Source organism: Macrobrachium nipponense, chromosome 22 (assembly GCF_015104395.2).
Source record: "Macrobrachium nipponense isolate FS-2020 chromosome 22, ASM1510439v2, whole genome shotgun sequence".
In the NCBI taxonomy this organism is placed as follows: domain Eukaryota; kingdom Metazoa; phylum Arthropoda; class Malacostraca; order Decapoda; family Palaemonidae; genus Macrobrachium; species Macrobrachium nipponense.
In genome coordinates, this window is record NC_087213.1 from 55,635,558 (window position 1) to 55,660,282 (window position 24,725).

Here is a 24,725-nt window from a genome sequence, read left to right on the forward strand (position 1 = left end):
AATGCAGACAGGAAGGAAAAAAAATAATTCTCGATTTACTTTTCAAAATCAAATTAGATTCCCCAATACATCAACGTAAACTCAAAAAAAGCATTTCAGATATGTTTAGGATCTAAATGTCTATTATCAGATTACACCTGCATAGTACTACGTACTATATTTATAGTACTACTAATCGCGGCAAAGGGTATAGCGCCGAGCGGGAGGGAGGACAAGGTTCCCCGTGACGTCACATGAAACTCTGACCTTGCCAGGCCGTTTATATACTACATGCCGGCATCAGAAGCCACGTTCAGACCTTACCCATCGCATCTGCTGTTAACTATTTGTTATCTCAAGTTCACAGCCAGTCTGCACAAAACCACCAGTAATTTAATTCTACTACAACGAATACCTTAACTGTCATTCACAAGTGTTCAAGTTATCATACGAAGCAAAACTCACAATTAAGTCATGGAGATTTCGACGTACTTTTTAATCCTCTGCGCTTGCGTCGTGAACTTCGTCACCGCCTCTGTCAATGGTAAGTACTGTCACTTCTTGTGTCCATGATAAGTGTACCAAAATTACGATTTACATTTCATTGTCATTAGACCGATGTTCATGGTGTAGCCAAGATAAATTTCATCATGTGGAGATTAATTTTAAAGTTCTAAAAAATTATATCAAACAATTTAAAAGGAATGGGTATCAACTTATACATCTTGAAGAAATGGTATGCTACAAGTTTACTTAAAAGTTATCAACTGCCCGATTAACTAGCACCACATACTTAACGAGACCTAACCCACCGAGAGCCTGCAGCCATTTTGCTATTTTTTAATATAGTCCATCTACTTTAGTGTCACATTGCTGTTTACAACCAACATAGATAAAGAGCAATTTGCTTTTTTCTTTTAAGATTAAATACACATTTGAAGTTCACAGTTGCCTTCGCATTAAAGTTTGTCAACAGTGTTAGTCCATTTCGGTGTTACGACCACCAGCGTATGATGGTATGCCAGTCAAACGCCAGATCTTTGTTCAGTTACTCGTGATGGTGTATGTTGATCAGATTAACAATTGACATTAACACACAGTGCTCTCGTGACTTTACTGATAATCTGTAGCCTGGTTTTGAACATTGTGAAGTCACCCACATCATAAACAACAACGATACATGCGTGTCAGCTTCCATTCGTCTTTCTGTCAATACTCTACTTCCATAGGTCTATGCTGGTGGTCTTGATAAAAGTATATATAGTCTAGGCGGATAAATACATAGCGTGTGTGTGGATTTAAATTGTTTAATTCATACTAGTAAATCTTAATCTAGATTTAAAGTTAAGCTAAATAATAGCCACATTTAACAGTGAACAAGAACAAAGGTCTTTCAGTTCGATCTCGTGCATATATATGGGGTCCACTACTGGACACAGTAAACTAGGACGTCCAGAACTATAAATATTAATGGTTCAATTTAAGTGTAACCTAATTTCCAGACAATACTAAGGCCACTTAAATACACCAACGAGAAAGTCTCTTTCAATGTTTATTTTATCCATATACAATTAAACTTACAAAAATAAAATATGACTTTAAATACATTAAAACCGGCACATAAAAAAATTAAGCCTAATTACCAAAGGCCTTGGCAGTTCCTGGTAACCGTAAACTTCGATTGGAGTCTAATAGATACCAAAGTCGTGGAATTAAAATTGAACAATAATTTAAATTACCATACTATTTACCCCACCAAAAAACGCGACAGTTACAGAATCTTGAAAGATGCGCGTTTACTGCAGTACTTGCTACCTATACTGGTTCGGAAACAGGCGGCTTGCGTTACATTAACCAAGCAACGAGGAAGTTCCGACCAAACTGGTCATAAAGTTGTTACTTCAAGTTATCTCGAGGGTCAGAATCTGTCTGCGGGCCACATCTATAACAAGAGAAAAACATTTAGTCTAAGAGTTTCATTGGGTCTAGTCCAATTCGAAATGTTACAGGTAGTGCCAGTAAAAGCTTGAAGCTTACTTATTAACCAAATCTTACAATCTTACGAAACTACGTAGTGCCATAGCTCATAATACAAACCTGTAGTTATTGCAAGAGATTCCAAGCGCGCCTTCTTCTGCAAGATTGATTGCATGGTGCCAACTAGGAGGCGCGACGTACCTCACAGCGAGCAATGCTGCTGTAGAGGTATTCGACATCAAGCCCAGGACTGACCCTGCCGTGCACCAACAACGCTGGTAGCAATCCTGTCTGTCGTAGTAACCTGAAGGATATCAATTAGCTCATAAATCACCTATTATAACTTTAAAAATATGAAAAATATTGTACAGCATAATAGCAAAACGGTTTTGTGCAAATAAGATTAGTGTAAGATACACTCTAGAGGAACAACAGACCAAGAATATCCATTAATTTTCTACTCCAGCAAGCAAACAGCACTTACGTAAGTCGCCGATTTTATAGTCATTTAAATGCCTCAAATCTTATAGAATTATCCTACTCCATTTAAATCCCTCAAATCTTAAATATAAGAATATTAAAGTATAAAACTCACCAAGTATCATATAGAGCCCAAACCTCAGACCATTGGCGAACAGGACCAAAGGATCGTTGGCCTGCCGCCCCTTCAGCATCCCCTCGAAGACGTCGTTCAGAGCACCCAGGATCCGATCCGCTATATTGACCGGGAAACTTGCAGAAGGCTTCTCGGCTACCGGTCTCTGATCATCGTCGTCATCGACGACCGATTTTTGATAGAAGGTGCCGTACTTACGCTCTGGCAAGTCCGAGGACCTCTTGCAGTAGCACTGAAATTGTGTATGAAATGTAGGATTACAATTAATTTCACTAATAATAGCTATAAAAAAACTAGTCTTACTCCTACCACAACGTAATAACAGATTCCATATAAAATTTCTACTATTATGGTAATACTGTTAATTCCATTAAAGTTCAATTTAATCTATTAAGCAAAGTATCAATGGTCTTTGTTTTAAACTCATCATCAACGTAATCACAAACAATGTAACGATTGCTTGTCACGCGTCGAAAGATCAAACTATTTCATGAAGGGTAAAGTAATTAACTCTTATTCAATATTCATGGATAACAAAAAACGACAAAAGATCCTAATGCCTAATTTTAAATTATACATAGATACACATATACACATGTATACACACATATATACATATAAGCAAAAAATAACAAAATCTTAACGTTAACGACTTACCACGACAATTAAACAACCGATGAAAATCAAACCAAATTTGCTCTCCATAATTTCAACAACATAACAGACGTGTAGCCTGAAACGTCACAAACGAAAACGCAATTTTGCACGAGCAAACCGTTCATGTCCTTCTTCGCTGACAGAAAGGAAGACAAAGACTAAAACTGCCTTGAACAAACCAGTGAGAAAATCAGTTTTCGAAGGAGGAGCCAGGAAGGCCCACTCCAGTTCTTAACCAATCACACGGTCTATACTCTACGTGTGAAGTGTTAATAGACCAACTCGCGGTAGTTAATGCAAAGGAAGGTTACTATTGTTTACTACTTTTATACGCAATCGTGGAATAGGTCTAAAATGACTCTATCTTTTCTTAACATATCCACGTAGGCCTTGTGCGTGCGGTTCTAGCGTGTAAGAGGCGATAAAGTAACGGAAGGAAATACGACACCTACAGACAATAAGTCAAGATTATTCATTATTCCGCACATGGCGATTTGATTTGTTACTGAATCCCGTTGTATGATTGCTAATTTTAACCTCAATTGCCCACAAACACATTCACGAGGTTATGCTTAGACCTATCGTAATTACAACGTATATATAGTATATAATCATCTTTGCTACGCCATATTAATTGATCAAAATTAATGTATGTGACAGTATGTTGTACAAGATGTTACTCTGCTCATAATAGTTACATATAATTGAATTTAAAAATATGTAGTACTGCCATTCTATTCAGAATTAGCCTAAAAAGCCCCTCGCCCCCATCCCGGGTGTGTGTAAGTCCCGTGGCGTTTTCGGCTCATATAAAGAAAGCCTTGCGTTCGATCCTAGACCGGACATGTTCCCTAGATATTCAATATGTCTTTGCTGACTACTGATGATGGCAAATTGGCAATGAGAGAGAGAGAGAGAGAGAGAGAGAGAGAGATCAGTATTCCTTACGAAGGATTGCTTACGACACGGCTCCGGACACGGTAACATCCACCGCCACTGAATAAAAACAAAAACATTCGTAAGACATTCATTCCCTTTCTCAAAAAACATTTTCCCTTTCACTTTGTTGCTTGTTGTGATTCTGTATTAATAGCAATCATGCCGGCCCTGTATGATCACATGACGAAGCGTGGCCTCTTCATTAATTTATCTCCAAGATACGAAAGCCACCAGTCGGCTATGTTTCTGTCAAAGTACGTCTTCCATGATGTCTAATTTTCATATATTAAAATAAGGGCGGTTGAAATCTCTGCAAGAGCTTCAACAACAGGCCTTGGGCAAACCGGTTCCTAGTTTATAGTCTAGAACTAACTTGAACAGTAGAGTAGGCTGGTGATATTAACGACGCGTGTGTAATGTGAGGCGTAGTCTTAGTCACGTGAACTGTTTAGTGTAATGGTTTTTACTGATTGGCGATTATTCAGTGGCGTAGCAGCCAAGTTATTGCAAAGTTACTGCAAATGAGGTAAATGCATTTTTTAAAGTTTTCATTTGCCAGCGTATTAGTCTAAAAGCAGTGGTTCTTAACCTTTTTCAGTGCCCGTACCCCTTGACATCTCAGAATTTTTTTTTTTTTTTTTTTGTTTTCATTGTACTGGCTATCATGTCTCGTACCCCGAGATTTAAGGTTTCGTATCCATTTGGCGGGGGAAGGGGGGGCGCGGTTACATGTATCCAAGGTTAAGAACTATTGGTCTAGAGAGATAGAAATTTTGTAGTACATGCAGATATAGTAATTGGTAAAACGGTTAGTGTAAGTGAAGGATAAACGTAAAATCAAAGTTATTTTTATTTATTTGAGATGGTTTGGCCCATTATTTAAAAGTTGAATGACAGTTGCTTCATTTAAGTATATAGGAAGATGTTATAGATAGGCCTGTTGTGGACCACTGTATAGGAAGTCTATTAGTCCGAAGTACTACAGCAGATAACAGGATTTACGGCTAAATACTCAACGGATTGAATTGCGCAAAGTCCTACAATGTACTCTCAAGGTGGAAAGGAAAGTAAAAGGTTAATTACGAGAGATGAATGATCCAGTAAGCCTAACACGAACCAATCCCCCAACCCTCCAATCCATCCTGGATAAACCCCCACGAACCTCATTTCCCAGATCCAAAAATATGTGGGCCAAGGAGAAGGCTATGTAAGCGACATTGATCTAGTCGCCCTTGACATTGGCGTGTGTGTGATGCGGTTACCAGCGGCGTGGCCTATTTTTCTACGAATAGGAAATACCGCCAGAAGCGAATGAATAACAAGGAAATGAGCAGCGAGTGAAGGTTTAGGTTTAGGGTGGTTTTATAGGATTATGAGAGCGTCGTCTCCCAGCGCTACGGTTGTGTTCCATCCCTTGCTTGGGTTTGCATTTGTGCCGTTGAGCTTCTTATTCTTTTCTCCTCTCTCTCTCTTCTCTCTCTCTCTCTCTCTCTCTCTCTGTTTATACTAGCGTTCCCGGTTTATGCTGGTTTTAAGAATTCATGAGTGGTTCTCTCTCTCTCTCTCTCTCTCTCTCTCTCTCTCTCTCTCTCTTAATCCTCGTGGTTATCTGTTATCCTTCGTGCACTATACATTGTTCTAACCAATGAATTAACCTTGGCTATGAGGAAATACTGTCCAGAGGTCTAGACCGAGTATCCGAGTGCGCTTAACCTTTATATCAGAGGGTAAAGTTCAAGTGAACGAGTCAGGTGCTGAAACTGAATGTGTTATTAAAAGCACTCTCTCTCTCTCTCTCTCTCTCTCTCTCTCTCTCTCTCTCTCTCTCTCAATTTATCAGTCTACGAACTCCACATCCTTTCAAAGATTATGCTACGCTGTTGCCGCCTCGGTACGCGGGCATGAAGAATAAACGGCCTCAAATTTATTGTCTTAACTTTATTATTATTTCCCCCAAATAGAACCAAAATTAACTGAGTTTGTTTATCGTTGTTTTATCAGCATTACGTATTATATCTATATATAAACTGTGTCCATTTGACTTCGTACTAATTCGAAGCAGTGTGGCTCATTCATTACTGAATCCAGATCAATAGAATGAAGTCGCCAGCTTTACATACTTACAGAAAGTAAACAACTTTACCTTTTTTAATCAGAAATTATGCAGCATTCGTCTCTTTTTCTTTCTCTGCAGGCAGCAATCGAATTTAACATCAAATAGATAGAACTTTTTTCTCATGAAGACTGCCTGACTGACTGTCTGGAGAAAGCAATGTCAGATCCCTGCATTATGAAGCTCTGTTGCACAGCGAAGGACATTCGAACGTATTTCGTTGTTGCCGTCGCAGGAATTATTTATATACTTTTTTCGTTGCCCAACTCTCTCTCTCTCTCTCTCTCTCTCTCTCTCTCTCTCTCTCTCTCTCTCTCTCTCTCTCTCTCTCTCGTGTTTTTTCATCTTTTCCACTTTTTTTGCCCTCCCTTCTCCTGATGTGGTATTAGTTCTGAAATAAGTATCTAAAAATACTTATTAAATTTTTTATGGAGTGATTGATTATATTATATAATGAACATTCAGAGAGAGAGAGAGAGAGAGAGAGAGAGAGAGAGAGAGAGAGAGAGAGAGAGAGAGAAGTACAATTGATTTCATTTAGATTCACGTACTGATATAAAAAAAAAGTAGGTAATGATGTTTAATCGAATAGCGTTTAGAGTTGCGCTACTCTCCGTTAATTACGTAAATCGTGACCGTCATTTCCAGCACATTAATCTCATTTTATAGAGGAACAGCGTGAGGATTAATCAGGCCGATAATCATATGATATACTTCACGCTGGATAAACACAATGCATCGTCCTGAGAATAGATAAGTAAATGAATAAGTACACAAATCGATATGTAGATACGTAATCAAAGTAGTAGTATTCCAGTAATCAAAGGGTAACCAGACCTTTGGTAGACCCAAGTGGTTTATGACGCCCTATCAGCGAAGACCGGGAGACCGGGGTCCTGGACATTGATCGTGATTGATGGGACTGATGATGGATGACAGATGTCACTCATGATATAAGTCATTTCAGGAGACGTTGGCGCTGATCAGGTATGGGAGTGGGTGGGTGTGTGGCTAGCGAACCCATCCCAAAATCCAGGTTGATTATTTTTAAAGAATTCTTTTGAAATCTGCAGAATTATATGATTATAATAATAATATCCTCACGGTCGTATTACAGAACGCAGATCCAGTAACGACGACAATAAACGCACTACAAAGATTATAGGCCTAATCGTGTAATCAGTTGAGGAGACGAATGAAAGCTACATAACAGCAAGTTCGGGTTAAATATAAATAAATCCTTTAGATATAATAATGATAATAATAATAATAATAATAATGCTTTTTCGAATGGACTAGCCAAGTCCCGCCAGATTTATGGCATTCTGTTCCCTGGAAGATATTGATAGGACTATGGAAGCTCGTGCGCGCTTTCTCACGTTTCTTTCTGTCTTGTTTATCATTAAGGTAAATAAAGTAAATATTTGCGCTACGGTATGGACACCTGCGGTTCCCCGGTGTCACGTGGAAGGTATTGTTGCAAAAGGCTAAATATAAGGTTTGTTCGTGTGTGCTCGTTCACACACACACACACACACACACGTAAATGTAACAACATATTTATTTGCACATAAACTTTTGATATATACTATATTACGCAAGAGTATTTTATGCTGTAATTTGCAAGCAGTAAATTAATCTCTACTTAGTAACTAGAAATTAACCATTTATAAGTTCGTTATCTTAAGCATTCTCCAAAGATAAAGTATCTAATATTAAATGGGATACTCATTCAATTTAGTTTTTTTAATTTTGTATTTTTATTTGTACTTTTGACATGACATAAAAGCCGATGGCTAAGCGCACTTTGAATCGAAATTTATTTGTAAAATATTGTAAGCTCTTCAAAAATTCACTTACGTGTGCTATGAAGTGTTAAGAGAGAGAGAGAGAGAGAGAGAAGAGAGAGAGAGAGAGAGAGAGAGAGAGAGAGAGAGAGAGTAAGTACTGTTGTATTTTTCGGGGGTGGATGGAGAGGGGAGGAGAAATCAGCACTTTCAATACAAATTATTTTGTTTTGAAGGTTTTTTTCTCCAATGAAATAAATATAGATTCTTGAAAATGAGAGAGAGAGAGAGAGAGAGAGAGAGAGAGAGAGAGAGAGAGAGAGAGAGAGAGAGAATATATATCATGAAGTTGGAAAAGTTGAAGATAAATAAAAAGAGAGGGGGTGCTAGGGTGTTGGGGGTGAAAGTAATCCCATTTAACTATCTCATATTGCTTGAGTAGTCATCTTTGTTGTTGCAGTTTTATTTGGTGGGGGCGGGGGAGAGGGGAGAGGAAGCAGCCCTTCCAAAAACAAGCCATTTTGTATTGAAGGATTTACCGTCTACTGCAATAAATAAACATCACAGCCTTTGGAAAACGTCTTTGGTTGGCTACGTTGTCTTCAAGGCATTTATAGTTTTGCAACGACACTCGCCCGATTGGCGGCTGGTCTGGTGCTACGTGTGAGAGAGTTCATTCAAACATTCTTTTTCGCTGGGAAGTCATTTTCTTTTTTCTTTTCATTTCTTCCTTCATCCAGCAGCAGCAGCAAGCGGCACGCGGGGCGCCTCGGCTGGCTGTCATCACATGTCCTCTCGCCATCAGAAGCCATCTCCTCTCCTCCATTGCTAGCCCAACTATGAACAGCACAACATAAAATTGGGGTTTGAGCCTGTGAGTGGTTCCGTTGAGTCACACTCCCTTCCCCCCCACCCCCGGCTTCCCACCCATCCGTCGCTTAGAACCTTAGACCCATACGTAGCTATAGCGGTATTTACGGAGTTTGTTCGTCTAACCCTGGCCGTTTTGTTTGATTTATTTAACAGTTTAACCGTATTTGCATAATGTGAAATAAACTACAGCCTGTGTCAACGAGAATTAATATTATGAAGGAATTATCACCCTCTACATCCGTCGCCTAGACGTAGCCATATCAGTATTTACGAAGATTGTTCGTCTTACTGACAGATTGTTATATATTTTTAACCGTATTTGTATTATGCTACAACATTAAGCTACAACATTAAGCTACAACATTTGTTTTAATACGTAACCGAGGATTAAGATCGTGGAGGAAAAATGTCGCCCCTGAGCGTCCGTCGTTTAGACCGATAAGCATCAGTAGCTATATTTTGCGAAGGTTGTTGGCCTAACCCTTAACGGTTATGTTTGATGAATTCAAACCTTTTAACCGTAATTGCATAATGTGACATAAGATTATAAAAATATATTTGCATACGTAATTGAGATTTAAAACTGGAGGAAACTGTCTAGTGTTGTTGCCAGATCGAAGCAACATCGAACTATTATATTAAGGTCATTTTTAACCAATGGGGCTTTTGAATATCAATGTTAATTTTGCAAAAATTTTTATAATTGGCCAATAGAGTATTGGTCCCATGGTGTAATGGTTAGCACTTTGGACTCTGAATCCAACAATCCGAGTTCGAGTCTCGGTGGGACCTGTGGGGTACCTTTTGATAATCCTTCCTAGTACTATATATATATATTTCATCCTGCTCATGAAATAATATGTATATAGAATGTAAGGATTTCCTTGTGATACACGTAATTTTAGATCAATGCTTTTGATATGCATTTTCAAGCAATAGTTTTACGAGTGCAAAGTTGCGAAACTGGTGTTTATTAAATGTGTGTATAGTAAATGGAAAGTTTTATTGCTTACCATATCTAAAATTTCTAACATTTAGATAATCGTGTTTGCTAAAGTTGATTCTTGTGCAAGGTTCGTTCACCAGAAAATGAATGAAAATCATTGCAATTATTTCAATGAAACATGATGCCTATTGCTTCAGAAAAACATCCAAATACTTAGATTTGTGAAGTATTTTAATACAAAATATTTCTTTAGTTTTTGAAATGTAGCATAAATAATTATGTGGAAGTAAACAAAAATATTACCAGCAAAACAGTGATATCTGACAAAGGATTTTTAAATGAACTTGGAATTTTAAAATCGATCCACGTTCCAATATTGCAAAATGTTATTGCATAAATAACAAACTATGAAAAACAGCAGAAAAATCTATATATTAAATCAGTGGGAAAGGTTCCCCCCTTAAACTTCTTAAGAAAACAAAAACCGCGTGGCGCGGGCGGTCGGTGTAGCTAGCACGCCACACTCTCTCTCTCTCTCTCTCTCTCTCTCTCTCTCTCTCTCTGGTGGGTGTGTGTGTGTGCGTGTACAAAACAAAACACGTCAGTCGCGTGGGTGGCATTTTCGACGTCTTTTGACATCTGTAGAGGGAAGAAAATGCCACCCAACTCGACAGCAGCGCATAAGTCGCCGTGCTCCCAGAACTCTGTGCAACGTGAGGAGAGAGAGAAAGAAAGAAATGCAGTGGGGTACTGGTCGTAGGGGAGTATTACTGTTGTGGTGGGGGGTTGTACGGGAGGTTCGACTGAGGGTGACGTGAGGGGGGAAGGGGTCTTGGGGGGAAGAGGCAGGAAGCAACATTTAATAGAGAATAAAAGACGCCCCTCGAAGTGTTTAGCGTCTTCTTTTTATAAATAAGGTGGCAGATTTGATGCCTTCATATGTTAGTTGGTGAACAGGGTCTCATAAGTATGTGGTGTGTGTGCTCCCGCTCAGTAACACCGACCTCGGCCATGGTGCTCTCAACATGGCTGCCGACTTTGCACGTAGTTGTTTAAAGGAAAAAAAAAAAAAAAAAGAATGCTCCCCCAAACTATAATTTCCTTTTAAATTGTAAAATTTGAAATGAAGACACCAATCATTCGTGTTTGATTTAAGTGTGGTTATCTACTTGTTTAAGAAAAACAATGAATTTGTAACTTGTGCTGTGTATTGTCTTTAAAGATTCTACAGGTTTTTTCTCTTTTTATTACTTAGGTAAGCATTTGGATGGTCTCGTCTGACATATGAAAGTATGTTTAAGGTTGGTGTGGAGGAGTTTTTCCAGAAAAAAATATTTCATCCCATATTTTTACATTTACTATTACATTGAATAATCTTATTCATCGGAGCATTTTGGACTTAATTTTCCTGCATTTCAAGTTTTCTTTTGTTATTTAAATGCCAATGCTATTTTTTTAAATCAATAAACGATAAAACTTGTGCCAAAATTCTCCGATGACAAAAACATTCCTTTGTTATATGTGAATTTAAATGATTATCTCTTCTGATATGACGAAATTTCACAGCATTGTCATGAGCTTACCAATTCCATAAACCAGGCCATTACATCTTAGTCCGAGCGTTTTTTTTGCAGATTATTACGAACACAGGTTATCAACGTGAAATATAGGCCTATTGTTATCGCTGACGCTCAGTTTAATTAAAATGAAATGTTTCAAAAGAAATCAACCCGTTAACGAACGAAATTTTCTGTAGTATATAGAGATGTATATAATATAATATCAATATTGAACATTGGATGACATTAAAACCGTTGACTGAACACTAATGTAAGGCTCAGAGCAAGTAATTTTCTTCCAAGCTGGTTTAGCTTGACCAATGTACGTGTTATCCATCTCCATTCATGTCATTTGACTTATCTTTTTGGAATTTTTTCTAGTAAGTAGCCCGACTTAGTCCACTCTAATTAGTTTTCTCATAGTTATGCGTAGGAAAGAAGTTTTGGTATTTCTGCAAGACGCCAAACCTAGCCGACGGTTGTCAAATTTTAGTACGAGTCGATGCATCTGTGCCGTTTTATTTGCAAATCTTTCTGTTATTTTGAAATGTCACCCAAACAAAATATCATCGTGAATCCCCCCAAAGGATTTCAAATTAATCAAGAAAAAAAGTATACCGAATTTGTATACCAGTGCACTGCCGTTTGTGAGCATCTGATTTGTAAAGAAAGTTCCGTTCAGTTTAAAACTTGGAGTTTTACTTTAGCAGCCAGACTTCTCTCTCTCTCTCTCTCTCTCTCTCTCTCTCTCTCTCTCTCTCTCTCTCTCTCTCTCTCTCGTGGGTGGGTGTGTACAAACAGTACAGAAAATTTCGTTCACAAAGTCAATTTTTTTACGTATACAGAAATATAGGCCTATGGTAAAACCGCACGTGTGCCCATGACATTGAAAGTTAATCCCTGAATCACAATTCAAATTTATTTTTTTAGTATTTGTCTCCCGTTCCGAAAAGAGATAATTATTTGATTCTAGACTAACATTTCATTTGATAAGCATATATATATGGATGTTTATAAATATTTTCGTCATGTATTTTTAAATATACTATCTTCATGCCTGTCTTTTCCTGATAATTTTTATACTTGTGTTGTGTAGTGGCAGAAATATTTGAATTATATATATATATATATATATATATATATATATATATATATATATATATATATATATGTCTTAAACACTAGAAAGTTTATAAATATATTTGTTTAACACTGAAACTATAAAATATATTTCACCCTGATCACAAGTAATTCCATATATATCAAACAATGTGTACATTATCAGCTTTACTAACCATGAACACACACACACACACACACACACACACACACACACATATATATATATATATATATATATATATATATATATATATATATATATATATATACTTACATATATAGATGCTTTAATAGCATACTCGACTTGAGATTTGAATAATTAAAATGATTTTTTTTAATGCCAAACATTTCTGCCACAAAGAGTATTAGCCCAACTTTTCCAAAGAGGCCACATTCATTTACAATTTCGTCACGTTCATATCCTTAAACTGTCACGATATACTCAAATGAATCTGTACTTTCATTTAATTGACAGAGTGAATTAACATAACTTATACTCGCTCATTTGAAACTATATATATAATATATATTAAATATGATATATTATATATATATATATAATATATAGACATAGATATATATATATAATATAAAATATACATATATATATAAATATATATATACATATATATTATACATATATATATATATATATATATATATTATATTCATTTAATTGACAGAGTGAATTAACATAAACTTACACTCGCTCATTTGGAAAACTATATATATATAGATATATATATATATATATATATATATATTATATATAATATTCATTTAATTGACAGAATGAATTAACATAACTTATACTCGCTCATTTGAAACTATATATATATATATATATATATATATATATATATATATATATATATATAAACAAATGCAAAGCACATTATCATTTCACATCTGAAAAAGTTCTTTACATATTGAAGACCTTATACCCATGACGTCAGAGGTCACGTGATCGCCAGACCCCTGGCCATATCAGCGATTTATCTCCATAAAGAAACACATGGAGCTCAAGTAGAATAGGTCATAAAGTCCTATTATTACAAAGCTTAACGTTTATTTGACTAAATAACGATATCTTTCGGACTTGAGAACACATTCTACCGATTTTAGTAGTATTTTGTTGTTGGCGATGTATTATTACCGAGATAATTGCACTTATATACCTGGCGTGCAGGCGACAGCGCTCCGTCAAGATAGACAAAACCACAAGTATGTCTTTTGCCGTTGCAAGTTTTAAGTCACGACACATACGAAAATTAAATGTAAGTATTGAATCAAAATCGATCAAAAACATTATAACCTGCCGAAGTTTAGAAGATTTTTGTTTATCTTTCGGCATCAGATTACTAACACAAAATCGAATCGCGATCTAAGTTTAAAAGTAATTTTTATTTAACCCATCCCCATTTTTTACTATTTTATATCATTTAAACCATGTTTCTTATATAGTCATCCATTATCTGAGTCTAATTGCCAACTGTGGCATTTGAGGAAAAGTTGGTGTTAATTATAATATAGAATTATTTATTTCGTTTACCTTCTTATTCTGTCTTTCTTGAGTTTGGGTATTATGTGGAAAAAACCGGATAAATTCTACAGAATTAAATAATAATAAAAAAAAAAAAACTCGCATTTAACGCACCCAAAACAACACCGTAGAGAAGAGCATTTCAAAATTTTCTCAGCGATGTCTGACTGGCGCGTCACAAAATGCCCAAACTCTTTTGTCTTGCGACTTATTTGCTCCTTATTTACCATCTATCTCTTTAAAATATATGCAATATTGATGCCTACTTGAATACTGCCTTGATGTCTTGACCATTTACCGCCTGCTTTTATTTTATTTATTGATGAAATTGATGACTTCTGTTTGCGAAAGCTTTTTCAGGGCGACGATGGAGTGACGGCTGGACCTAGACCGTGTCCCCGTAATAAAACTTTCATAATAATTAACTGGTGAACAGTTGGATGACAAGACTCCCACACTTTTATTAACAATGCATGTGTGAGGGATTAATCGAGGGAGGTTGGGGGAAAATCTCAGTGGATTAAAAGGGTTACAGGATTCATTCTTACATTATTTTCGATTTCTTTGAAAGAAATCCTGTCTCTGGGACGGGCAGCTTAATGCGCAGGTACTCGTGTAGATGGGAGGTACTTCACTGGTCGTCAGAGAGAGAGAGAGAATAGGTATCCATGCACCTGCCCTTAACGAATGGCTTCTTCTAGTTGCAAATAGTTAAACAATCATGGAGAATCACTTGATGTGGTGAAAGTAATTTTTCACCTCGTGCTATGAAGGGATCAAAGAACCTCATAATTTATATTTCATATTCTTATTATTATATATTATTCTATATATATATATATATATATATATATATATCTCTATATATATATATATAGATATATATATATATATATATACAGTCATCTCCCTGCATTCATAAGGGTTGGGGTTCAGAAACTACAACAGATATTTGAATGTGAAAACTAAGTACTGTATATCCACCACTGAAAGCCCATCATACACAAAGCCAGATGTGAATACAGTGTTTTCACTACTATCAATATAATTCAAGTATGATCTCCAACTTTATAGTGAAAGGTGAGGGGAAATAATTTCGATGTTAAGGAATAAATGAACATATACGTACCTAGTTGTTGGTTTGTGTTGGAAGTTAAAAAGTGTACAGCTGAATCATAATTGTGATATATGATGGTATCTGACATATGTTCATTTAGGATAAACAACTTGGCAGGCGCGTATTCACATTAAGAAAATATGTTGAATCTAAATCAGAAACATTATGATCAATACTTTTTTTTTAGAATTCAAAATATTATTTTTCCATTATGAGATTTAAAAAAAAAATGTAGAATTCCGTTTTTTTCCGTGAGATTTTCTCCCTTGAACCCCCTCACAACAACAAAGTTCAAATAGAAAAATAAACTGCGTAACTTGTCATTCGTGGTAAATGAAGAAACAGACGATTTAATATTTTCAATCGAGGTAATTGTCTCTGTGAAACTATCCACTAACAGGTAGGTATGACTGAAGGTAGCACAGCCTCAATGTCAGTGCAAAAGTTTGGTAAGTGGGTCTTGCTTGATAAATAGTGCCCTAGTGCCAATCTGAACACGTTCTCAAAAGCTGCAGAACTATCTTCAGTATGTCTGCATTTTTGGATTAGGCAAACTCAATTCTGAGAAACGGTTAAATAGATAGTCATACAGTTCGTGTCATACTGATCCAAAGAACTTCACTGCAGTTTTTTAAAGTTCTGACATTCTGGTACCCCCTAACAGTCAGGCATCCTGAGTTGGTAGAAATCTTAGCAGAAACTGACTCAGCACACAGTCTACATGCAGGGGAGCGAATTAAACTTTTCATCTGAAAAGATACATTTCCATAGATATGGAAGTTTCAAGAAAATGAAGGATTGCATTCTCCAGTTGCCCCTCGTATCGCAAGGGTTGCGTTGTCTCTTGCACATTGCAAAATTGCGAAAAAAAGGGGGCAAAACTTTTGATCTAAAGATTTCAATGACCAACAGGTGACTATCACAAGTAAAGATTTTGGGATTTATTTTTACCAAGGTCTCTTTGGACCTTGATTTTTACAAGGCTGAGATTTAGTTTAGGTTCATCAAAACAAGTCACGTCAGGGAAGAAACCTTACCTTACTTAAGAAGCCCACTAGTCACCTGGTGACTCACAAAGTCCAAACCAAGATCCAGACTTGCTTATTGAGTTTTTCATCTCATTAAACTGGAGAAGAAAGTTTTTTCGCTGGTAGTCGAATCAGAAGAATCTATTTACAAGTAAGTTGGGTCCGCTAATCCTGCATTTAGGAGTACCTTAGTAAGCCTTGAGCAGTAATTAAGAACTGGATACTTTAACAAGCCTATTGACTGGTAAGTCAGCCCGTTAGTGATATGTTCAATAACAATTGAGGGTAAGTCAGTGAACAAGTCAGACTAAGTAATTAGGCAAGATCGAGTCCATCGGTAACAGCAAGTCACACTCAGTCCACATATATATAAGTGAGTCACCCCAGATCAGTCAACTGTTTGTTCAGAGAGTCAGTTGCTCAGTACCAGCAAGTCATTGTGTAGTCTAACATGCGTAAGTCCTTCGGCAAGTGTCAGTCGTTTCCGCAAGAAGTTATCCTGTCAGTAAGTCAGTCCATCATTCAGTATGGAAGCAAGTCAGTCAGTTTACAGCAATTCACTCTGTGGTTCTATCAGCAAGTCAGTATTCAGCTGATTTGCATTTCCCAGTTGAGCCCTGTTAGTTCATCAGAAAATGAGTCTGTAATTTCAATAGTAAGTCAGTACAGCAGCAAGTCAGTCAGTGAGTACATCAGCAAGTCAGTCAGTATATCAGCAAGTCAGTCAGTCAGTCAGTACATCAGCAAGTCAGTCAGTACATCAGCAAGTCAGTCAGTCAGTCAGTACATCAGCAAGTCAGTCAACTCCTCAGCAAATCAGTCACTCAGTCAGTCAAACCATCAGCAAGTCAGTCAATCAGTCAACATCTCAGCAAGTCAGTCAGTCAGTCAGTCAAACCATCAATAAGTTAGTCAGTCACACTCTCTGCAAAGCATTCGGCATGTCAGTCGACCAGTCTTATCGACATGTCAGTTGGCAAATCAATTAGTCAGTCAGTCACTCACTTTATCAAAAAGTCCGTCAGTCAGCTAGTAAGTCCATCAGCTAGTCAGTCAGTCAGTCCATCAGTGAATCGGTCGTATTTAGTTCAGCGAGTTAAACTCGAGTTACAAGCCACCTCAGAACCAAGCCTGGTCATAGCTTCTCTTGTTCTCTGGGGCAGGGAAATGAGCGAGTGAGTCAGCCATTTGAAGTGATATGCCAAGAAATTATCCACCCAAAGCAGAAGAAAGGCTTAGATAGAACCTATTCCCAGCTAACTGTAGAATTAAAATGCCAGCAGGCATTGTAATACATACTAAAATTTGGCTTACTGAGCAAACAAAATCATAAAAACTCTTGAGAGACCAGTTGGTAATTTAAGCAGTCCAACAAACACCAGTGTAGAGTCACTCCCTGCTCAGCAGTGGCTTGAGCCAGGGACATGGCTGTCATCAAGATTATCAAGGAATGTCTTTAATCAGAAAGATGCACTAGACATGTTGGAACATGTTTGAGCCAAAACCCCCTGAAGTTTTAAAGTCTTTGTCATAGCAGATGTGAATATGAATTTCTAGTTTAAAAAGTCAGCTGAGAGTTCTGAAACAAAATCTGTCAAACTTACTGAGTTAAATGAATAGTAAGTGAGGACAAGAGGGTCATCTTCTTCCTTAGCCACTGTCTTTAGACATTCTGTTGACCACCTGTCTCCCTTCCTTCCTTTCTGTCAAGCTGTCTTTCTATTTTCCTCCCTGTCAAGCCTTCTGTTTTATCATAGCATGTTTTTAAAAGCTCCAAGTAACGTCCTCAACAAAACAGTTGTATCAGTTTATGGCGAATCATTCTTGATCTAAGTCGTATCAGTCTCTTTTGAAAGAATATGTGGTGAAATTGACCAATGAAAGTTCTGACTTACCTATATTTCTATGAATGGGGGTCACATGTTCCACAAACAGCACTACATTACTTGTGTCCTTTGAGCCCTATGAAAACAGCAAGCCTTCTGACAAAAATGAGCTTTTCACCCTAACTCTTCATCCTTCACCTAACACTTTCTTGCTTTTCCCTGTCTTTGTTTCCCCCTTCTTGATTGGCTCCGACTTAAAAAGACGTTAAAATGTTTCACTTTTGTTTTAACGCTTCTTGACTCTCTACATTTCCAACCCTTTTCAGACGTTTCAGGGAACTTTCAGACGCTCCGGAAGCGCCTCATAAATACTCCTACAGAGTCAATCAGGTTTTTAAGTAAAATGGGTCAATTCTTCTTCGACATGGTAAGTGTTTCTCAGATGGTGGTTTCATTTGTACACGCCCTATTCCTTTTTTTTTACATCTCCATCTGGTAGTGTTTGTCACAATGCTTCTTCCCATAACACTTATGTTTATATTTTTTACAAATGGTTATTCTTTCTACTTGTTGATGCTGAACGTAAGTAGAAATCACGTCTGTTCTATAGATACTGTCTGATTTTTTTATCATAAACTCGCACGTTAGTTTCATTTATTTCTCGCTGTAGAATGTATTGCACTCAGTTCACCATGATTAGCCATAAAAAATCAAAATTAAATATTTGATCTTTTTAAATCTCACAGTGTAAAGTTTTGAACAAAAAATGAAAATAATCTGGCATTTGCTTTTGAAATAAATACCTACACAACGAGCACCTGAAGGAAAAGTTATTCATTATGCTTTCTTTGGGCGTGGTTGCAGTGGCAGATGTCCCATGCGGCCGTTCTCAAGTTCGCCAAGCCAAGATCAAGAATGGAACGGATGCCTTCCCTCACGAGTACCCCTGGCTGGTGTCCATCAGTACTGCAGGTCCCAACTCGCCTCATTTCTGTGGCGGATCCCTCATCCACAAGAGATATGTAGTGACAGCTGCCCACTGCGTTCACCAGTAAGACATGTACCTCTTGTTTGCTATGCAACATTGCTGAACTATGTAGGTCTGCACTGTTTTTATCCAATAAACGATTTTCAGTTTAATTTGAAGAGCATCTATATTTTGCATTCCAAAATCCATATCGACTTAATGGACTCTTTCTTATCCAACACAGCAAACGTCCGATGGACGTGAAAGTATTGGCAGGCGCCCACAACATCTTCGTCCCGAATTCTGAGAGTGAGCAGAGCATCTCTGTCAGCAGCATCGTCATCCATCCTGACTACTCGAAGGTAATTGGACCATGTTGTGGTAGAGCCAGTCTGGATCAGTCAGTAACTTCACATTTCCTAGGGACGTGGGTATTACAATAGATGGGTAAATAAGTTATGTATATCTTAGTTTACCCAGAACACTGAGCTGATTAACAGCTCTCCTACGGCTGGCCCGAAGGATTAGATTTGATTACTTAGCAACGGTACCTACAGCTTGTTGTGGGATCCGAACCAAGAAAGTCATTTCTAATCACCAGAAATAAATTTCTCTGGTTCCGCACTGGGAGCAGCGGGGAGTGAACTCGGGCTACTTGTCGGGTAGCTTCCAAATTGCCATTACCTCTGAAAACAGCATTCCTCACTTAATTTAGCCTTACTTAGCCTGGCACTCTGAAACCCTGCATGTTGTCCCTTGGAAATACACTCAACCTGTATGTGCTATAGCACAGACAACTCTCGTAGAAACAGTGACTTGTAGGTTATATGAAAACCACTTTAACTTTTCCATGCAGGAACAGGAGTGGAATGATTCAGTTACATAGCTCATCAACTTCTTGTAAACTGCCTGACAGACCTTGACACCTGCCAGAATGACAATCATCTCCCCCTTTTCATTGCAGAAATACATCAACGACATTGCCATCTTGGAGCTGAGCACAGATGCCAAGTGGACCAAATTTGTTAGACCTGTGTGCCTTGCTGACATGGAGCTGGACAAAGCCAAAGACTCCTTGGATGGTATGTCTGTCACAGCTGCTGGATGGGGCAACACTGATGAAAAGCAATACGGTAAGCTGCCTGCTGGGTCTTCTCTGAAAGGCCTGGACTAAGCATGAGTCTAAGGAACCTTAATTGCCATTGGTGACAGGTCTGAATACGCATAACATGTTATACTCGTATTTTATTGTCAAGAGAAATTCCTCCACGTTCCCCACTCTTATTTGATAAGCCAATCCCTCCACTACACCGAATTGGTTACTGGAGTATCTAGTTTCACTCAATTCAGCTGAACATTAATTACATCTTTTATCTCGTTAGGTGGCAAGCCTGCAAGCATTCTCCAGAAAGTCGACGTGTTGGTCGTGCCAACAGCCACATGCGAAAGCTGGTACAACATTGATGGAGTGCGCTTCTACGACAGTCACTTGTGTGCCGGATACGAAAATGGCGGAAAGGACACATGCCAGGTTAGTAACGAGTCTTATTGCCTTTCTCAGTGTCAAACGACCACTCATATGATCTGATCCTGAAAATGTACCTTCTGGACATCCCCTCTCCCTCCTATAGCTCCCTTCTGGACATCCCCTCTCTCTCCCACAGCTCCCTTCTGGACATCCCCTCTCTCTCTCCCATAGCTCCCTTCTGGACATCCCCTCTCTCTCTCTCCCATAGCTCCCTTCTGGACATCTCCTCTCTCTCTCCCATAGCTCCCTTCTGGACATCCCCTCTCTCTCTCATAGCTCCCTTCTGGACATCTCTCTCTCTCGCCATAGCTCTTCCTGGACATCCCCTCTCTCTCTCTCATAGCTCCCTTCTGGACATCCCCTCTCTCCCTCCCATAGCTTCCTTCTTGACATCCCCTCTCTCTCCCATAGCTCCCTTCTGGACATCCCCTCTCTCCCTCCCATAGCTTCCTTCTTGACATCCCCTCTCTCTCCCATAGCTTCCTTCTGGACACCCCCTCTCTCTCTCCCATACCATACCTCCCTTCTGGATATCCCCTCTCTCTCCCATAGCTCCCTTCTGGACATCCCCTCTCCCTTCTCCCATATGCTCCCTTCTGGACAATACCCTCTTCTCCTCCCTAGCTTCCCTTCTTGGACATCCCCACTAACCCTCTCCCTAGCCCTTCCCTTATTGACACCCCTCTCTCTCTCCATACCTCCCTTCTGGATATCCCTTCCTTCTTCTCCCATAGCTCCCATTCTGGACATCCCCTCTCTCTCACCATAGCTTCCTTCTGGACACCCCCTCTCTCTCTCCCATACCTCCCTTCTGGATATCCCCTCTCTCTCCCATAGCTCCCTTCTGGACATCCCCTCTCTCTCCCATAGCTTCCTTCTGGACACCCCCTCTCTCCCATAGCTCCAAACACGGTTCTGTGAACTGGATGAGTGCTTGTTTGGCGTAGGATTCACGCTGTTTCATTTTCAGGGTGACAGCGGCGGCCCTCTCATGATGAACGACGACGGGGGACGCACAGTCATCGTTGGAGTCGTTTCCACCGGCATCGGTTGTGGCCGGCCGAAGACCCCAGGTATCTACACCAGGGTGTCCCGGTACATCACTTGGATTCAAGCACAGATGGCAGCCAGTACCCAGTAGGACCAACCACAAGGATTCGCTGGAGTGTGAAAATCCTTGACGTTTCTTTTGACCGACCTTCCGTCATTCGCGACTTGGTGCAAGTAGCACCGCAGACACCAAAGATGAATGTGAAAGTCACTTGCTTTTCTCGATTTTCATTCGCTCGCAATTTTTTCTCTAGTTATATGTTCCATAAGTGAAAGTTCTTGACTACTGACATTCTATATATGTTCTAAACACGCTTGTGTATTTATTCATAACAGAACTTCATCCGGCTTTCTCAGCTGAATGCTGCAGATAGATTTAGAATACAATTTAATTTATTATATTTATTATTTGTCTTCATATTCGACACAGAAGACTGCCTGCCTGCGCTAAGCTAATTTACGATTATCGGGATTTAAGCTTTAATGACCCAATCCCGACATCCTTTACGTCTCTTTCTAGTACATTTCTAGTCTCGTCATTACGTCATCAGATTCCCGAGTGTATTTTGGGAGGCCTCCTCGTGGCACTTCTTTAAACAATCAAAAGCAAAGGATAAATACAACGAGCATTGGAGCCGTTTCATAGACTAATCCCGACTACTATACTCTGTTTTTTTCCATCTGTCCATCCGCCTGTGGTGTTTTTGTATGGTAACACTGCGTCCCGGGCTTTAAATAGTTACGCTATGTGTAAGTTTTAGGTAAATAAAAGGATATCTAGGTGTACACTTGCAACGGAAAAGTGTTTTAATACTTTACTGTATGCGAATTACACCGTTAATATTCCAAATAGGATATTGTTATTATTGTTGAATGTAAGCTGAATGTAACTATCTAAAGCCCGGGACGCATTGTTACCATACGCAAACACCACAGGCGGCTGGACAGATGGAAAAAAACCGAGTATAGTACTACTTTATTATGCCTTTCGATGGTGGCCTCCTTTTTAGGAGCCGTTTCATAGGAAAAATTCAGTATACTACTACTACTACTACTACTCTGGGGGAAATTTATAGTTTTCAAGAATAAGTCTGTCGTCCAAAGAGTCAGTCATTGCCTCCTGTGTGAATATATTGCCATTTTTTCTGCTGTACAGTTGGGCATTACGTTGTGTCCTTAAACAAGATCTGCCTCTTTCTTATCGTTGATCTAATAGTTTCAGTGTCACGTACGTTCTCTCAAAAAGAGATGATCATGTATTTTTCAAAACAGTGCTACTTTCGTGCAGTTTTCCTAGTTATAACGTGATGTAATTGCACTGATCTACATTTCGTTTAATGACACATGTTTATTTTATCGTTGGTTACTCATTACGACTTGCAACCATGTTGATTTTTTAAATTCCAGTCACTCGTTCGTCTAGTTTCGTCGTATTTTCTGTCTCAGACTTCTCAAAACTGCTTTCACCTTTGAAAGTCTCATTATATATTGGTTTCTAATCTTTGTACCTAATTAATCTTTGCTTTTGTTTCTGTCAGACACCTTATTGCATCTATTGTATCTTTTATCATCAATATTAAGTCCTTGGACTACAGCAATTTCTGTCAGCGAATCGGAAGGCTTCATTATCTTTAGAATTCCGACACACTGAGGACCCGACGATCAAACTTTTTTTAGACTCACTGGCTGAAGATATAGGCACCGAGTCTTGTGCTCTAGACTCGTGATGTTTACCCATACGACATTTACGACTGACTTGACCGGTGAGTGAAAACTGGCCATCAAGGTGGACTGACCGACTCTTTGTACTAAAGTTATCTCGGGATTTATTTATACTAGTTCCTGCGCATTGCATTTCATGTACCTAACCTCTCAGCAGCGCTCCTACGATCTCTTCTCTGTTTCATACCGTTCGTGACAGAAGTCTTGGTTTCTTTCACGTGGAAGTCTCTGAACGTAAACGCTTCCCTAACTCCATATCTGTCAGTGTTGTAGTCATTTTTAGAATATCTCTCGGTATTTTTCGTTATCGTGTGCTCAGTGTTGCCTTTCTTTTGCTTTGATATAGGACCCAAAATCCCTGTGTTAGATTTTGTATTGTTTCTTGATTTCTTTGTAAACTAATAGTGTTTGTGTTGTTTCCGTCATAAGATATGCTGGTCTCGGATGCACATGAAAAGACATATTTATTTTTTTATATGTAGTATATGTTTGACGTCATATATCTCTTGACAAATACCTGCTTCTAAGAAAAAAACTAGGAAGGAAAATCAGAAAAAATTAGAAACATTCCTTTGAACGACAAGAAGCCAGAAAAGTGAACGATAAATAAAAATTGTCTCTAAGTAAAAGCAACCAAATTGTGTAGTTCAGGTTTGAATCACAATTATTTAAAGTATATTTAACTGACTGGATTTTTGTGCATTTAACTGTCATGTTCTAATCTTCAGTTACTGTCTTATCTATGAGCAAGAGCCCGTGCTGGTATATAAAGCCAACTTTAACCAAAAAAACACTTAATCTTTAAATGTCGTTAGATTAGATTAACAACTGTAAGCTAAATCACATACATAGTTTGAGAGACAAAGAAAGTTCTGATGTTCAATGATTGTCTTTAGAAATTATATTTTTCTCTTATTTTGTCATTTGTTGCTGTGGAATTTGATAGTGATTGCGTAAATATACTGTAAGGTACACTTTCTCACATAATAACACTACACGTGACCTTGCCTTATATGGTAACTGATAAGACAATTTTGTTTGTTTGTTGGTTTTGCATTGACTGATTTCGATTCCAAAGTCGAACAAGCCAACGCAGACTATCAGTTGTCCAGGCTATTGTTACTTACGTTTTTTTTATTGCATGACTTTAATTTATTGATAACACAATGAGTATGAATATTGTGAGTGACATATTCTTCATCGAGTCATTTGAATGGATTCTATCTAGATTGTTTCCATATGAACGCAACATTATACACTTTGTCATGGTTTTACAGTATTTATCATAAATGCAAAGCCCTTTTGTGATTTTTACTTATTTTATACTTTTTATACAAATTTTCTATATTTTTTTTTCAATAAAATTGTTAAAATTA

The 24,725-nt window shown here is 38.2% G+C and overlaps 2 protein-coding genes and 1 non-coding gene across 3 annotated transcripts; 2 read left to right on the plus strand and 1 right to left on the minus strand.

Moving 5' to 3' along the window:
* The first annotated feature begins 185 nt into the window (after window positions 1-185).
* LOC135198694 (trypsin-1-like) lies at window positions 186-24,691 on the plus strand. The gene is made up of 6 exons (XM_064226529.1): window positions 186-523; window positions 18,947-19,133; window positions 19,294-19,411; window positions 20,014-20,182; window positions 20,432-20,580; window positions 21,548-24,691. Exons 1-6 carry the CDS (start codon window positions 454-456, stop codon window positions 21,716-21,718), a joined length of 864 nt encoding a protein of 287 aa, XP_064082599.1. The 5' UTR covers window positions 186-453; the 3' UTR covers window positions 21,719-24,691.
* LOC135198696 (uncharacterized) lies at window positions 1,515-3,401 on the minus strand. The gene is made up of 4 exons (XM_064226530.1): window positions 3,230-3,401; window positions 2,552-2,804; window positions 2,077-2,260; window positions 1,515-1,921 (listed from the first exon to the last, which is right to left on the minus strand). Exons 1-4 carry the CDS (start codon window positions 3,275-3,277, stop codon window positions 1,876-1,878), a joined length of 531 nt encoding a protein of 176 aa, XP_064082600.1. The 5' UTR covers window positions 3,278-3,401; the 3' UTR covers window positions 1,515-1,875.
* Trnaq-cug (transfer RNA glutamine (anticodon CUG)) lies at window positions 9,662-9,733 on the plus strand. Its single transcript has one exon. It is a non-coding gene; the product is annotated as a tRNA-Gln (tRNA).
* Window positions 24,692-24,725: the final 34 nt, after the last annotated feature.